An 18,272-nucleotide genomic window follows, 5' to 3' on the forward strand; every position below is an offset into this window, starting at 1 on the left:
CAGAGCCGCACGCTACCTAGTTAGCATTTTCCTTTGTTTTCTCCCTGCACCGGGGATTAAATTACTATCTTTTTTTTCTTAAATTTATTCTTAAAATTAAGATATGTACCTAGGATAATTTAAAAGTATCATTAAGACCCAAGGAATGGTTCGGGCCCTTACTGCCACATGTGATTATGGAAATTTGAACTCTTGAACCCACACAATGGAGAAAACAGACTTCTATAAATTGTTCTCTGATCTCTGAATGTATTTTGTAGCATGCCTCTGCCTCATGACACAATTACATGCTACACACACACACACACACACACACACACAATCTATTAAGATAAATGATAGGCAGACTGGAGAGATAGCTCAGCAGTTCGGTCACTGGCTGCTCTGCCCAAAGACCCAGGTTCAATTCCCAGTGCCCACATGGCAGCTCACCACTGTCTGTAATTCCAAGGTCTGATGCCCTCACATATACATCCATATAGGCAAAACACCAATGCATATAACAAAATGTCAGTTTAAAAAAAAAAAAAGACAGGTACATGCGCACTGTTAAAATAAATGCTGGAAACAGTGTTACTGGCTAACAAAATACTAGGAGTTCCCGGGCACAGAGATCCGTTTAACTTGCCGCCCTCAGAGCTGCTCTCTGGCCTTGACAGGATTTGACTACGGAGGTAAGTTGCTTAGGAAGCATTAGCATTACCCAAAGCTGTGTACTACTGAAGCCTGGCTTAAGCCACCAAGCACTGTCCTACATACGGGGCCATAGTCTGGAAAGTTCCAGGTAACACCTTGAAGTGTTTTCATTTTTGGTCATTGGTAGTCTCTGTGCTCGAGGTTTTGTCTTTTCTGTCTTTAGTGTACCCCCAGGCCCAAGGAAGTCCTAGCAGGATAGGGGTTCCACCTCCCAAAGGAAATCTAGCCATCCTCTGTAGGTAAACGATATTGCGGAGATGGGAAATACCGTCTGTTCTTCGTCTAAATCAGTGGTTCTCAACCTTCCTAATGCCTTGACCCTTTAAGACAGTTCCTCATGTGATGACCCCAAACATAAAATAATTTTGTCATTACTTCATAACTGTAATCCTGCCACTGTGAGGAGTCATAAAATAAATATCTGATACGCAAGGTATCTGTTACGTGACCCCTGCAAAAGGGTCATTTGACCATAAAAGGGTTGCGACCCCAGGTTGAGAACCACTGGGGAACATGGCAGTCAGGAAGCATAGTTTATTCAGTTAGGGCCTGGCTTTGTTTGACCTTGTCATCGGGAGGGTGTACGGATTCTCTGGGGAAGCCCAAACCTTGTTAAGTTGATCCTAGCCACACCAAAGTTCCTTCTCTGAAGGTTGGTCCTGGTAGAATTTCTCTCGACAGCATGATATCCCCAGCAGACACCGGCAGAGGAAAAGTTTTTTTTCTTTCTGTTTGCCTACCATCTCCAGTGTCAGAACTTGTAATGAACATGACCTTGGGCATTAAATGTTCTTATTTCTAGACTGAAGGGACTTTGTGTAATTAACCTCCCAGCTCGGGAGTCTGAATCACAGTGGTTCTTGGCACGTTCTAAGGACATCCTGTGATCTGGAAGACTTATCTAAAGCGAAGCTCTGGTTCCCATCAGTTCCCGTGAGACCCACAACCTGCAGCCCACAGATTTATACACATCTGCTCTGAGCTACACCTCTCTCCCCAGCCCCTGTACCTCCAAGGGGGTTTGTAATTACTTATTTCCTGGGGAAGTTTCAGTCTTTTGTAGCATCCTAGGGAATGATTTTCCTTCCCTAAAACATGTTACACAGGATTAATCCCATCTGGTAAGTACTTTGTGTTCGCCTTGTGCTATTCCAGACACTAAGAAGGTATATACATTCCTGTTGAGCAGGCCAGTGACTAAAGCATGCTGGGAAAACTGCTTCTGGTGACTAAGCAGCTCAGAAGACAGTCCCATGAGCAGACCAGGGTTATGTCCTCTCTGCCACAGTGCTTCACCTGTGCGATGCACATAACTCCTCTCTCATTTGGTTATGTTTTTAAATTTTAAGTACATGGGTGTTTTGCCTGCATGTATGTATGTGCACAAGTCCCCACCAGATGCCTGAGGAAGGTAGAAGGAGGCATCAGGTCCTCAGGAACCAGAGTTATAGGCGGTTGTAAGCTCCATTGTGGGTACCGAGAGCCCAAGTCAGCAACTGCCCCTAACCACTGAGACATCTCTCCAACCCTTCCAGGCCTGCCAGGGTTACATAATGAGTTTCAAGCCAGTCTAGGTTACATAGTGAGACCTGTCCCAATCAATTAATCAGTAAGAATAGATTTCAGATCTATAGAAAACTTGAAGGGATAATACATCATAGTTATTATCATTTTATATACGTTACTTTCTCCTGAACTTTTAGAAGTGAGTAGTGAATATACAGCTCCCCGCTGCCACCATCCCTCCCTATCCCCCAATCCCTCCTCACACCTCAAAGCCTGATCTCTCTCCCCTACACACACACACACACACACACACACACACACACACACACACACACACACACACACACACCTACACCTCCAAGCCTGAGCAGGCTTCTCCGGGGCACGACAGCTTGCATTGTCCACAGCTACAGTTTTGTTGAATGTCAAGAACAGTAGCACTGTATGTGTGCCACTATTTTCTGGTACCCACTGGGTGCTTGGATTGCTCCAGTCATCCTGCAGTGTACCCTGCCGTGTTGATTTTCACTGTTTGGGAGGCCAAGTCTGCCCGGTCGTATCTCCCCACTACAGTTTGTTTTCCAGGCACCTGTCTCCTGACTCAGGAAACTTTCCTTTCCAATTCTTCCTCTTTTCCCCTGGGGTGGTTTCAACACTCTCGCCCTCTCTTCATCCTCTGCAGGTGTCGACAAGCCTCAAGGAGCAGGATGGATCTCGATGTGGTTAACATGTTTGTGATTGCGGGTGGGACCCTGGCCATTCCAATCCTGGCCTTCGTAGCTTCTTTCCTCCTGTGGCCCTCGGCGCTGATAAGAATCTATTATTGGTAAGTCAGCTGGATGGATGATGGAGGTTTGTAAAGTGTCACAATATTGTCATCCCCAGTCTGTCCTGACCATTGTTGTGTGTATGGGTGTTTGCTTGTGAATATGACTGTGCCTGGCACCCACAGAAGCCAGAAAAGGGTTTTGGGTGCCCTGACATTGGAATTATAGCTACTTCTGAGCTGCCATGTTCATAGTCCTTTGAGACAGCAATGAGTGCGGCTAACCACTAAGCCTTCTTCCAGCTTCTCTTCTGAGTTTTGAATACGTTCTTGAACTGGCAGCCGCTTCAAAGCAGATAGACGATTTCAAGTTTCCGACAGCATGTTTGCCTTGAGGGTCACGCAGACTCCCAGAGCTCTGAGAAAGGCTGCTGTGATGTCACTGAGATATGAATCAGAAGCACTGGGAACCCTCAGTGGTAGGAGCATGTATGACAGTTTTCGAAATTTACTCTGGAACTGTTAGGTGTTTTACTCTCTTGTTTGCATTTTGGCACAGGGTCTTAGTATGTAGGTGTGGTTAGCCTAGAAATCTGTGTAGAACAGGCTGGCCTGGATCTCACAGAGATCTGCATGCGTCTGCCTTGGAAGAGCTGGGATTGAAGGCGTGCTCCACTACAGTTATTCGGAGATGAGATCTCATAGCCCGGGCTTGCCTCACTGGGAAGAGGAGTCCTGATCTCCCTCCTTGACCTCCCAAATCCTGGGGTCACGGGAATGTTCTAGCACACCCAGACTTGCTCTAGAATTGTTAATTATTGTGGTGCAAGGGCAAATACAACTTCTGAATGCCCGCCATTCTCACCACCCTCATTTCAGCCCTGTTCTACATAGTCTCTGTACTTTTCTTCCATATCTTCTTTAGCATTAAGAGCTTAAATAAATCTATGTTTGGGCTGTTTTAAAATTATTCATTTATTATTCTTGGGGAGGTCTTTTGGAAACTTTTATTTTTTGTGGAGGTCAGAGGACAGTTTGGGGAATTGTGAGTTCTGTTGCTGCTGTTTCGAGATGGTGTCTAGAACTCCCTGTGTGGCTGACCGTGATTTTGAACTCAGGACCCTCTTTGTTTCTGCTGCCCCAGTGCTGGGGTTACAGGAATGAGTCACCATACCTGGCTTTTAAATCTATGTATTTGAAAAGTGATATAAATACCTCTATTGAGACATGGAAAACTTGCTATGAAAACTAATGAAAAAAGGAAAAATAAAGTTACCTGTAGCTAGCCTTACTACTTTGTGGATTCTTCTTTTCCCACCCCTTTTCCAGTTTCATCCCCTATTACTAGGTAAGAGAGAAAGAAGGATAGAGGAGAGAGAGAGAGAGAAAGAGAGAGAGAGAGAGAGAGAGAGAGAGAGATCTCTAATGTCTTTCCTTTTCTTCTTTGAGCACAATTGCTAACAAACCACAACTACCACCCCCCTAAATAACCACCAATCCTACCTATCAAGGTTCTAGCATTTATATATCCTCTGAAAAATTCCCAGAATTCTAAAGGTCACACGATTGCAGAAACTATCTGCAGCTGGCAACACCATGCTACAGCATGAGGCAAATCATAGCTGTTGTGGACAATCTGAAACAGCCCCATTTCTCCACACCTGGGATTAAAGCTAGAACATGTTCTTACAACATTTCTGTGCTTTTTAAAGAAACCAAAATTCCAGAATTCTCACTACAATTACCTTAAGTAGTCGTACTAAATTCTAGCCTAGTTATTGTTGCCCATTGAAGGATTGAACCCAGGGCCCATGCATGTGTGCAGGGCCTCTAGCACTGACCTGTATTCTTAGGTCTTAAAAAATTAGCCCTTGAAAAGACAGTGCTAGGCTTCCTTGATTTTTCTGTGACACTGTCCATTTGTGAAATAAAGTCAACCTTTTCCTGCTTCATGATGAAATGAATGTGAAAATAGATCGGGTTCTTCTCCATACTGTAGATAAGCCCCAGGAGATGTATCTGGGCAGTTAGAGGGAACCTCTCATGTGGAGTAGGGAGCCAGGAGGCAGATGCCCTCTGTTTGCCCTCCTTTTTGGCTCCCTTTTGTTTCACTGGCTCATGGAATTTTCCACCGGCTGCCCAGGCTCCAAGCCTTGGAAAGTAGCAAATAGGACAAAATGGTTTATGATCTTTCATTCTCTCTGCCTTTTCTGTGTGGGTGAAGCTGTCACCCCTTGGGTTGGTCACCTATGACCCACCTCTGCATTGACAAATTAGACGTCTAGTTGCCTGAATGCCACTGTCCTTGCTGCATCGCCAAGACTCCTGGGTGGTCCTGGACATAGAGAGGTCAGAGCCGTGTCTCCAGTTCATGACCCTGCCAAGGCCATGTTCCTCCACACGCAGATTCCATCGTTGTTAAACGAATGAGCTTGAGGCAAAGAATGCAGTTTGTACATGTGGACTATAACATGGATATGGCTGTATGAAAGTGTATACAGTTGAGTGGTTATATTGTATTTGCAGTTTTGTACTGTCATGACTACTATGTCGTTCTAGATCTTTTCCATCTCCTCGAAGTTCACACTAAGTAAACGTGTGATCCTCCTGCCTCAGCCTTCCCAATGCTGGGATTACAGGCTTGTCCCACTGAGTTCCATGTACACTGTCTTGGGTGTCAGTACTTGTTTTGTTATTATGGTAGAGTGACTTTTCATTGTACCCACTTCGTTTTAAGAGGGTTTGCCCTTCCCAAACCTTATTGAAGGTTCAACCCCAAGAGAACAGTGTTAAAAGGACCTGTAAGAGGTCATTAAATCATTTAGAGAAATTAATGCTATTCTGCTGAGATTGGACTCCTGTGACCTGGGTATTGGTTGTTGTAAGTCAAGGCAGCACCTTATACTTTGTTTTTTAGAGTGTGTGGCCACTTGCCCTTTGGCTTCCTGTCATGAGTTGAAGCAGCAGAAAAACTTGACCAAAAGCCAAACAGAAGTCACACCATGGCTGGGACTTCCCAGTTTCTAGAACATCGATTCTTAACCTTCCTAATGCTGCAACCCTTTAATACAGTTCCTCGTGGTATGGTGACCCCAACCATAAAATTATTTCTGTTGCTACTTCATAACAGTGTACTTTGGCCTACTATTATGAACCATAATGTAAATATCTGATATGCAGGATATCTGATATGCAACTCTTGTGTCATCCACCCCCAGGTAGAGACCCACTGCTCTAGAACCATTAACCTTCGTTATCGAAGCAAGCAAAAAAGAAAAAAAACAAAAACAAAACACCAAGGATAGTGTGATTCTGCCACATTTTGGTTATTTCTCAGCTGTTGATGAACACAGGTTGTTCCCATATTTGGCTCTTCTTTCCTAACAGTGCAGAACAAACAGTTCACTTTAATCAGCAAATGATACCACCAAAAGCCAGAGACCCACTGAACAGAGCCTTTAGCCCTTTGTTGTTGGTCAATATCACTGAATGGTATCTTAAAGCCTGACTGTGCCTGACACCCAGCTCTAAGCAGTGGCCAGCAACAGACACAGTGCTCGTTATTGTATGAACTCGGATCTCTAGGCCAAAAAGAAGACTCGGCTAGTTGAAGAGGATGAAAATCCTAGAATACTTTTCGGATCACACCAGATGGCATGGTGACATGAGGGATTGAGATTTTAGTAACAGCTTCTGATGCTGTCCCAGAGAGCTGTCAGAAGCCCCGCGAGTAGCTTCCTCTGCTGTGCTGAAAAGCACAGCCTGTTTCCTCCTAATCTCCTCACTGCAAGTAGCATTTGCACAGTGCTGCCATAGAACCAACAGCTTTCCCACACATCCCTGACACTCCCTAATCACGCTGTTCCAAAGACCTTTTGTCTGCTTGGCTGCCTGTCATGATCACCAGTGGAGTTGCCAACCTGGCTGGGCACTCAGGTGACTTTTCAATTATGTCACACAAATAGGAACAACAGATGCTAGAGGTCGCCTTGTGGCACACACATCCCAGCTGCCCTGCTGTTTGCGCAGAAGAGCTTGATCATTGGGCATCCTGACTCCCTCTAGGATCTGCCCCGCTCACGGACCAGAGACCTCTGGAGGCCATAGCTAGTCTTCTTGGCAGTTCTCTCTGGATCTGAGTATTCCTGGAGCATGGCCAACCCCTCTTGACACTGTCATGGGCTTCTGCAGAAGTGCCAAATGTTCCCCCATGAATCAGCAGAGGCACAGCTATGGCACCATGGCCATGCTGTGTAGTGGACCCTGTTTCTGGTTTCCACTGCAGAGTGGAAATAACAAGACTAGAATCACCATGGAAAAGACTGAGATTTTCTAAGTTTCCTGTAGAAGCTTGGTCATGAAATTGAGGTTAGCGACCATACCAAATCATCTAGTTATATAAATAAAATATAAAAAAGAATGAGAATTAAAAATAAAGATATAGGGGCTGGAGAGATGGCTCAGTGGTTAAGAGCACTGACTGCCCTTTCAGAGGTCCTGAGTTCAATTCCCAGCAACCACATGGTGGCTCACAGCCATCTGTAATGGGATCTGATGCCCTCTTCTGGTGTGTCTGAAGACAGCTACAGTGTACTCATATAAAATAAATAAATCTTAATAAAAAAAAAGTCACTGAAAAAAAATAAAGATATAAATCCTGTTTGCAGATGACAGGATTGTGTAGATAGGAAGTCTGGGACAATCTGTAGATAATTAGGGAAGTTTGGGGGTGGGAAAATGGTTCAGTTGGTATAGTGCTTACCACATGAGAATAGGACCTGAGTTCGAATCTCCAGCACCCATGAGGAAATCTGGGTAAAGCAGCATACATCTGTATTCCTAGTGTTGGAGAAGCATAGATGAGAGAATCCCTGGGCTGCTGACCACTATTCTAGCAAAATCAGTGAGAGTTAATTCAGTGAGAGACTTCTTGAAAAATACAGAGGAAAAGCAATTGAGAAAGACATCTGGTGTCAACCCCTAGCCTTCACAAGCACATACACGTAAGTACCTGCATTCACACACATGCACACATGTGCACACACACCAAAAGCAAATTTGGATAAGTTGCTGAATACAAGATCAATAACTAGGGCTAGAGAGGTGGCTCATTGATTAGGAGCACTTGTTGTTCTTGTAAAGGTCCTGGGTTCAATTCCCAGCACACACATAATGGCTCTCAACTGTCCTTAACACCAGTTCCAGGGGATCCAAAAGGCACACATATGGTACACATACATGCATGCAAAATATTTATATACACAAAGTAAATATGTGAATCTAAAAAAAAAATCAATCATCAAAAATTAATAGCATGCCCATATACCAGAAACAAGCAAACTAAAGTATTAAATGTGACTACTTACTTTAGTGTCAGTAACTCTTAATAACTGACAATAAATCTGAAGAATGACATGGGAGCTAAGAAGATGGCTCAGTGGGTAAAGGTCCTTGCCGCACAATGCTGACAAACCGAGTTAGATCCCTGGGAACCAGAATAGAAGCAGAGAGCTGACTCCAGAAAGTTGTACCCTGACCATCATATTCTCATGGTAGCATGTGCACGCACAAGTAATAACAGTAATAAATTAAAAATTTAAATATTAAAGGTGTTACTCACTCCCCTCAACCCCTTTTTAAAAGAACATAAAAACCTTCTACCTAAGTATAAAATGTAGGCTGAGAGATGGCAATGGTTAAGAGCACTGAGGTTCAAACCCCAGCAACCATAGATCCCTGGGAACCAGAATACAAAATACATATTTTTTAAAAACCTATAAAATGTATTCATGAGAGGTAGTTGACGATGCCTAATTTGATAGGATATACCGTGTTTGTGTGTTGAAAGATTTTCTTCTTGTAGAGATGTCTTACTTTTATAGGTGGCTCAAATTATGGGCCATCATATTCTCATTTGATGAGCAGCATGATTACTAACTGACATGAACTAGGGTCATCAAGAAGAAATTGTTGAGAAAAAATGCAGTAAAATTAAAAGCACTTAAATATTAAAGGTGTTACTCACTCCCCTCAACCCCTTTTTAAAAGAACATAAAAACCTTCTACCTAAGTATAAAATGTAGGGCTGGAGAGATGGCTCAGTGGTTAAGAGCACTGCTCTTCCCGAGGTTCTGAGTTCAATTCCCAGCAACCATAGGGAGCCTTATAACCAGCGACAGCGACAGTGTACTCACATACATTAAATAAATAAATCTTAAAAAGAAAAAAAGAAAAGAATTCCTTCCGTAAGTCTAAAGAAAGAACATATAACCTAAAAAAATGTTCAGAAAACTCACTTTATAGCGCTGGTATCCATTAGCCCGTTAGCATGAGGTGAAACAGTATTCTGGTTCCTCGGGCCTAGGGACACTCAGAACCACAATGAATCTGTGCTTGGGAGACTGAGCAAGAGGGTGGGGCTCAAGTGTTCCTCAAGTGTGCCGTCAGCCAGGACTTACACACTAATATAAACCATGCTAAAAACTTAACACTGGGCAAAACAAAGAAAAGGGTAACTCAGGACAGAAGAGAGAGTAATGTAAAATGCAGAAAGCACAGTGATGTTCACTAATAATTAAGATATTAATGGGCAATAAAATACATCCTTTTACACCGCACTAGCTGTCCTTAAAAAAAAAAAAAAAAACACTCGGGAAGCAGGAACTGGTAAAAGAAATTTGATTGATTTAGTTTTGGTCAGAACCTGGAAGAGAAAAAGATCCCAGCCCCTCTGTACCTGCCCTTAGACGATCTGTAAGAATGTTGAAACAGAGCCAGGGAAATGTGTGCATAGATTTACCTACAGGCTAAGCTGCCCAAACTATGAGCTGTGTCTTTCTTAGGAGTGGGTTCCTCCTTTGGTATCAGGGTCTGTCTGGTCTGCCCTCACTGCCAGCATGGAATTTCCTGGTGAAATACAATTTTTTTTAAATTTTCTACTTATTAATTTAGAGACAGGATCTCTCTAGGTAGCCCTGGCTGGCTTTGAATTCAGAAGAACTTCCTGCCTCTGCCTCCCAAGTGCTGGGATTAAAGGCATGCACCGCCACCACCTGGCTACTTATATTTATTTGTTATAAATATTTGTTATTTGGTACAGGGCTTACTTAGCCTGCCTTGAGCTCTGGGTTTGTCCCTCGAGAAGGGACAATCTCTGGTTATAATATTTGTTGCAAGTATTGCCTCTAATTTTCCCCTTTAACCTTAGCAGATGACATATTTGGGGAGATACTTTTTAAATATAATGCTAATTAGTATTTATCAAATATCGTCGCGTGCTGGGTCTTGAACAAAAGTTGTGTGGATTGGGGCTGAAGAAATTTCTCAGTGCTTAGGGCTGCTTCCCGTTCTTCCAGAAGACCGGAGCTCAGTCCCCAGTGCCTGTCTCTGGCAGCCCACAGCGGCCTGTTCCTGCAGCTCCAGGGCAGCCAGGGCTGCAGCCAGTGCATTGAAAGTGCTGCGCACGCACACACACACACACACACACACACACACACACACACACACACACACACATATTCAGACACTGACTCACACGTCCATACGCAAGGCATGTACATAATAACAATAATAAACACTTTTCATGGGGATTGTCACATTGAATCTTGGTCTTAGCCTTCGTGCAGTGCAGTATTCCCACTCCCACCCCTGTATTGTCAATGAGGAAATATATGTTCAAGGTCACATAGTCAGGTTGGGCTCTTAACAAACATACAAACTCATGGTACACAGCCATTACTTAGAGAACTGAAATGTGTCTGTTTCTCTTGATGAGAAGCCTTAGGCTAGCCATTTTATTACTGTTTTAATGCAGTCATTGCAAAAGGATCAAAAGAAATCCAGTTGGTACCCCCTGCCCCCTCTGCTCCGTGCTTCTCACTTCTCCAACCTGGAACTTGACAGTGCCTTGGAAGTGTCCCCATGATTTCTGTCAGTAGATACAGGTAAACGTGAATATATGCTTCGACTTCTCCTCCCCCCTCAACATCACACAGAATAGCAATATACTTCTGATGACTTGCTTTTGCAAGACTTGGCATCTGCTATAGAATAGAGTCTATTACAGAGACGATATCTGGATGGTTTAATTATTTTTTTTATTTTTGAAAGTTCGGTTTGTTTTGATGGTAATTCCGTATGGAAATGGACTAGAGTCCAAGCTGCAGCCGTGCCAGGGCTTATGTAACCAACAGAAGCTGAGCCCTCAACCAGCCGCTGCTGTGCGTGGAAGAAAGCCAGAGGGCTCAGTTTGTCCCGAGCAGTGAGTCAGTAAGAGCTGTGCCGCGTGCTGCTTTGTTTGTCTGTTTGCTTTTGCTTTTCCTTCCAGTGCTAGGGGTTTTTATCACTTCTTCTAATTCCCCCCTTTCTTTATTGCCATGTATTAGTTGAACACCATAATGAGTCTCATGAGACGACCTTTCCACAAATGTATGTAATGTATATAATGTATATCGATTCTGTATCTCTTTGCTGTCCATGCATTGTTGCGTATACACACACACACACACACATACACACATACACACACACAGACACCCTGCTGGTCCCCTTCTTTCCACACACATGTGTGACATACTTCTCTTCGTGCTCCCCGAGGGTAAAGGACAAGAGCCTTGAGAAGCATCTGCCTCACCTCTAAGTAGACTCTCTAGCGGGGACCAGTGTCCCTCCCGAAGCCACGTCCCCTGAGCGTGCCACTTTGCCTTGCCTTTCTCGACCCTAGGTACTGGCGGAGGACGCTGGGCATGCAGGTCCGCTACGTGCACCACGAGGACTATCAGTTCTGTTACTCCTTCCGGGGCAGGCCAGGACACAAGCCGTCCGTCCTTATGCTCCACGGGTTCTCCGCACACAAGGACATGTGGCTCAGCGTGGTCAAGGTACCCTTCCGGATGCCTCTGCCTTGAGAGGAGAGGAGAGGGGCGGGAACACAATTCAAGTTCAGTCTTAAAATTAACAAAGTGTATTATTCAGACCCTTTTTTTTGTATTACAGAATTGTTGAGTAGTGTTTTTTTTTTTTTTTTTTTAAAAAGCAAAACCCATGTCTCTGGAATGTTCTCGCTGTGGGGATATTTTTCGGCAGGGGTAAGGGTGGGGGTGAGCTAACATACATCTCAGCACTGCTGTGATACTTGAGGCTGGGCTTCTTCCAAAAGTGTTAGTTCTTTTAAATACTCCATTTCCCTCTCTCGTTTTTCTGTCTATCTCCGAACCCCTCTTCCTTCTGTTGTTTGGCCTTTCTTCCTTTTCCTTAGTCATTTAGAGAAACGGTCTAGATTTAGCAGCTTTTCAGAATCCCTTTCCACGTCCCTTTTGACTGTTGACTTGTGTGGCCTCTGGCTGTCCCCTTGGAGAGTGACCGCCTGGTGGGGAGGCCAAGGCTGGCACTCTTGAGAGCACAGCATCCTGGGTTCCTACTTCAAGGGGGACAGTATCTGAGAGGCCCGGTGTCCCTAGAAAACTGCGTATGTCATTGAGTCACCCGTGTTCTTCTCTCATGGCATGAGGACAGCCATCTTTAATTAAGCCTTAAATGAGTCCTCTTTGTCCCCTCTTCCGTAAACATCTCTGATAACTGATGTTTCTCAGATTCCTGGCTAAAGTTGGTGTGTCTTCTAAACAGAGCAGAAAGGAAAATGATTATCTCGAGGATCAGGCTTGACGGAGAAAGAAAACGTTAGTGGAGAACAGCCTCATAGCTTTGGGGGACAGCACTGGGGCCATTCCTTCCAGCTCCAAGACAATAGCCCCATGGCTGGAGGAGGTATGATGGGAGGGAGAGGAAGTAGTACTGAGCAACAGTGTTGAGAAGTTGTAAGATGTTGGGCCATTGAGATGGCTTGGAGGGAAAGGTACCTGCCATGCAAATTTGATGAGCTGAGTTTGACCCCTGGGAGCCACAGGAGGTGGAAAGAAAGAACCGATATCTAAAGCATAAAATGTTAAGCCCCCGATGTAAGGCCACCACCCTGCGTTCGGCATCCTGTCCAGTCACCAGAGCCTCCTTGCATCTGTGCATGTCTGAGGCATCTTCCCCCTCTATGAGGCTGCTGTTTATACTCACTCATGGAAGTATCATGTCAAACATGGAGACTCAGAAACAATCTCACTGGCTGTCAAGGTCACTGGTAGGTGGCAGCCACCTCCCCAGGGACATGGGCAAGCATGGTTTTTTGGTAGTTTTTGTAGATGGTGTACTGACTGTCAGGGTCTGGGTTTTCAGTTCCTTCCGAAGAACCTGCACTTGGTCTGTGTGGACATGCCTGGACATGAAGGGACCACCCGTTCCTCCCTGGATGACCTGTCCATAGTTGGGCAAGTGAAAAGGATACATCAGGTAAGCAGGACACTCCATCCGAAGTCCCAGATGGGTTCCCAGCACATGGAAGGCAGGCAAGAGTTGAACACCAGCTCGTGGCCACTCCCTAGTACATTCTGTGTCCAAGTGACTGTCAACAAAATGGCAGCTTAGGGACATCTCCCGAGGGCCCGAGCTTATTACAGATGCTTTTACCATTAAGCCTATTGAACCTTTTGGTTTTGTATTTTGAAATAGGATGTCATGTAGACAAAAGGTTATCTTGAACTTCTGGTCCTCCTGCCCCTACCTCCTAAGTGCAATGATTGTAAGACTGGGCTACCGGGCATGTTACGTGTGGTGCTGGGAATTTGTACACTCTAAGCAGTCCCTCTACTCCGCCCATCTGTACTGGCTGCCCATTTGTACATGAAGAAACGTAATCTGGACCGTGTCCCCAGCCCTCTGAAAAGTCATGGATTGTCTCCCTGGTGAGGCCAGTTTTCCTGCTTCTGTGTGGTTAGAGCTGGGAGGCTATGCATGTTTACTGTATTTTAGTTTCCATCTCTGGCTGTCCCCTACAGTCATCCTCACTCATGAGCCCTTTCTTGAAAGAATAGTTTGTAAGTTTCAGGTTCATATTAGTGTTTTTTCCAAATATGATCTCATTACGGATGGTTGTGAGCCACCACGTGGTGGCTGGGAATTGAACTCAGGACCTCTGGAAGGGCAACCAGTGCTCTTAACTGCAGAGCCATCTCTCCAGCCCTAAATACATATTTTAACGAGTTACTGTCTGGCTCTTTGCTATATTTTCAGCAGCTACGTCTACGTAACAAGTACCCAACAAATATTTTCCCAGCGAGGGATATGTGCGCAAATGGCCAATTGGACAGATGTCTAGCCAGATAGGGCTTCAAATTAAGCAAGAGCCATCAAACCGTGGCCCTGAGGCTGACACCTACTTTTGTAAACTAAATTTTCTTTTTGCACAGCAGCTGTGCGTGCTTGCTTGTTTACATATTGCCTCTGGCAGCTTTTGTAACACGGTTACCAGTTTGGGTAATGACACAGGGACCAACTGACCCACAGAGAAGAAATGTTGATGCCCTGGCCTTTCACAGAACAGTTTATGACTTATTAAGGGAAGCCTCGTCGTTTGATTTATATTTATAAATGACCCAACAGTTACGTGTGCCATAAAAAGGAAAGTACATATACGTCACAGGGCTCAACTAGGTGATGGGACAGACCAGCCTGTGTCAGACCCAGTGGAGGGTCCAACCGTGTTGGGGGAGGGGGGTCTCTGCTCTACATTCTGCGCCGACAGCTCAGCTGTAATCACACCTCCTTTTCGTTTCTCTTCCTAGTTTGTAGAATGCCTTAAGCTGAACAAAAAGCCCTTTCACCTTATAGGCACCTCCATGGGTGGCAACGTGGCTGGAGTATACGCTGCTTACTATCCATCTGACGTCTGCAGCCTGTCTCTCGTGTGCCCTGCTGGTGAGTCACGTGTGACCAGGACAGCCTTACAAGTGACTCGAATTTAAAGAGACATCTGCACAGCTTCTTCTGTTACTACTTTTAAAAGGCTATCCATCTGATAGACTTCAGAGGTAGGCAGTGCCAGATGTTAACGCTGGCCAGGTAACAGTTGTATGGTGAGAACCGTAGCCAGATTGTTCCACAGAGCTGGAGGTAGGCAGTGGACTGTGCTGAGTGCCACCTGATACTCGACAACTGTGATGCTTAGCAACCAGTCCTGTACCACAGAGTGTTGTGGAAATTAATTAATCTCAGATCAGGGTTTCTACCCACCTTTATCGTTCAGTTCCTAGATAAAAGATGCACAACTTTTATATTTATAATAAGCCTTCATCAACACTAGAGTTGGTCAGATATGTACCCTCTAAGCTATTAGTTTTTACCTCCCTATCAATAACCCCAAATTATGACTTGCTGCGTTCCATGAGGGCTGCTTTACTCCAACTGGCCAGCTCACGTGGCCAGTTCTTTTGATCCCTTACTTCACGGCGTCTTCCTCTCCTCTTTACCTTCTCTCTCCCGCCTTGGTCTCTCCCCAGACCCCAAGCCTGGGAACCCTAACCCCACCTACCTCTCTTTTGCCCAGCTATAGGCTGTAGGCGTCTTTACTCACCAATCAGGGATAACTTTGAGGGTAAGGTCACATAGCGTCACTAGTATCTACTTTACAATTCTCTCATCCCTGGGGGCAGCCAGGTCTCCAGGGCCAGTATTTAGCATTACGGTACATAGCAGAAGACCAATCCTCTACAGCAGAGAGCTGGAGGTAGGCAGTGGACATGCGCAGTCGGAGGTAGCCAGTGGACATGCGCACAGTGCCAAGCAGCACCCGATAACTCCTGATTGCGGTACTTGTGCCAGCTTCCAACAGCTATTGATCCTCAAGAGCTAGCATCTTCCTATAGATTTAATCCTCGCTTAACCCTGAGAAATGACCGCACTATTCTGCTCTCATTCTTTTGCCAAAGACTCTATTTATTTTAAGGTTTTTTTTCCATGATTTTTATCAGTAAGTGTTTATTGTGCAGAGTGCTGAGTTTATACAAAGGTTTTTATCCAAGTCAAAGTTTAACTTTGATCATAGTCATCTCAGATCCCTTTATCACCCCTTACTATTCCCTCCTTTTTCCTAAATAGTCACACGACAAGAGCTTTATAAAAAGTCAGTGGACTTTAGCTTCTCTGCTTATATTTGTATGCGTATATTTTTACATATTCAAACACACACACACACACACACACACACACACACACACGTCTTGCAACAATTTGAGCTGTAACTCCAGAAATTACTACCTCAAATTGGAGTTTTTAATTTATTTTTCACCTATATCTTTAAATTTAGATTGATAGCACATGGTAGATAAATAGAAATTTTTCTCTCTCCAACTTGCTCCCCGTCCTGTTCTGTCTTTGATAGTAGAGCGTTATTTACACACAGTAAAGTAGGTTTTGTTTGGTTTTGTTTGTTTTGACAGAGTATGTCTACTTAGTCCAAATTAGTCTTGAACTTGTTATCTTCCTGCCTCAGCTTCCTGAGTTCCGGAAAGTTCATGATGTTGAGAAGCATTACCTTATATGATGTGCTGGAACCTGGCCATCAACTGGACACTTGCAACTCTTACTGAAGCTAAACTAAATTAACCTTTAAAACCTTTCAGCAGGGTGGTGAGATAGCTCAGTGGTTAGAACACTACTTGCTCTTCCAGAGGTCCTGAGTACAGTTCCCAGCAACCACATGGTGGCTCATGACCATCTATAAAGAGATCTGATGCCCTCTTCTGGCATGTAGGTGTACAGACAGACAGAGTGCTCCCACATTAAAAAAAAAAATAATACATAAATAAATTAAAAAAAAAATTCAGCTAGGGGCTGGAGAAATGGCTCTGAGGTTAAGAGCACTGGCTGCTCTTTGAGAGGACCCGGGTTCAGTTCCCAGTGGCAGCTCACAACCGTCTCTAATTGCAGTTCCAGGAGCTCCAACACCCTTACACAGACATGCATGAAATAAAAATAAATAATTTAAAAACAAAATTTATTAAAAACAATAATGACAAAAAACAAAGAAAAAAGCCAACCCTTCAGCTACCGTGAAAGTTGATCATTTGCAGGCCTGTTAAGGACATTGAACTCAAAGACAGTTCCCGGCGTGTCTTCTCTTCTCCCTTTCCCCAGTTCAGTTGCTCTTTCGATAGGAAAGTTTGAGGATGGAAGGAGCAGCCCCTAGCAAAGGTGATCGAGCTTCCTGGTAGGAGGTGAGCCCTGGGCTTGATGTGTCATCGGCCTCTTCTGTTCTGCATCCCAGGCCTGCAGTATTCAACTGACAATCGGTTTGTACAACGGCTCAAAGAGCTGGAGGACTCAGCCGCCACGCAGAAGATCCCTTTGATCCCATCCACCCCGGAAGAGATGAGCGAGATGCTGCAGCTCTGCTCGTACGTCCGCTTCAAGGTGCCCCAGCAGGTACAGAGTCTCAGTGCCACTCCCTTGCCCTCCCTGCAGCCCCACCCACCCAAGGCACACGTATCCTCCTGCATCTACTGTCTGACTCCACTCTGTCTGCTCCATTGTTACAACATATGGCTTTCCTGTGATATGTCAGACACTGTGCTGAGCACTGTGGTAAATACATGACGCAGGGCATTTCCCTCGGCAGATATAGTCCAGTGCAGAAAGTAGACATTAATAGATAAAACCTTACAAGTTGAAATGAGTTTCAGAAATGAAATGAAGACTTGTAAGTTAAAAAAAATTTTTTTTGGTGAACCCAAAGGGCTTTTCATCTATGAGAGTTATATTTGTTATTTTTGAAACTCAAACTATTTTAACATAAACGTGCATTTGCCACCAGAGATGATATTATGTTATATAGTATGCTTAAGAGAATATAGGGGAAAGGCAATGACATTGAGCGTCATTGACAGTGAGCACAGCGTGACCTCATGTTCTCCTGAGACCTGCTCCCAGATGTTGTAGGTCTCTATGGGAATGAATCTATGTTTTTTCTAAGCATTGTGGGGGAGCCACTGAAAGACTGTAGGGGAGCACAGATAGAAACGGGGCCACTTAGGATATTCTTTGACTTAGATGGTACAAACTGGGGTAGAAGTACCAGCGATGAGGGCTGAGGTGTGGTGTGAGGAAGGATGGACAAGGTGGGACGTGTGGCAGAGTTCCATTTTGGATGCATGAAGTTCAGATTGCATTTGAGGCCTCCAAAGGGGCGTGTCCAGCAGGTGATTGGACACTTAAATGATGCAAATGGAAGTCTGGCCTATGGGCAGAGGACACAGTTGAGGGTCATGGGTCCGAATGAGGTCATTGAGGAAGAGGTGTGGAGAGGAAAGTCTATAGCTTAGGGCTCATGAACTAGGTTATGTCCTGTGTTAGAGACAGAGAACCCTGACTCTGGGTGGGTGGGATCCTCCTAGGCTGTGCGAATGGTTGCTATTCGGACTTG

General features: G+C 44.7%; 1 protein-coding gene across 1 annotated transcript in view; it reads left to right on the plus strand.

Moving 5' to 3' along the window:
- Abhd6 (abhydrolase domain containing 6, acylglycerol lipase) overlaps positions 1 to 18,272 on the plus strand; it is a 43,906-nt gene that overhangs the window by 15,210 nt on the left and 10,424 nt on the right. The window contains exons 2-6 of the mRNA XM_032918276.1: positions 2,885 to 3,028; positions 11,691 to 11,847; positions 13,193 to 13,306; positions 14,638 to 14,770; positions 17,118 to 17,275. Coding sequence (XP_032774167.1) covers positions 2,910 to 3,028; positions 11,691 to 11,847; positions 13,193 to 13,306; positions 14,638 to 14,770; positions 17,118 to 17,275 — 681 coding nt within the window. The 5' untranslated portion in view covers positions 2,885 to 2,909. The remainder of the gene's footprint in view (positions 1 to 2,884; positions 3,029 to 11,690; positions 11,848 to 13,192; positions 13,307 to 14,637; positions 14,771 to 17,117; positions 17,276 to 18,272) is intronic.

This window comes from Rattus rattus, chromosome 12, assembly GCF_011064425.1.
Source record: "Rattus rattus isolate New Zealand chromosome 12, Rrattus_CSIRO_v1, whole genome shotgun sequence".
NCBI lineage: Eukaryota > Metazoa > Chordata > Mammalia > Rodentia > Muridae > Rattus > Rattus rattus.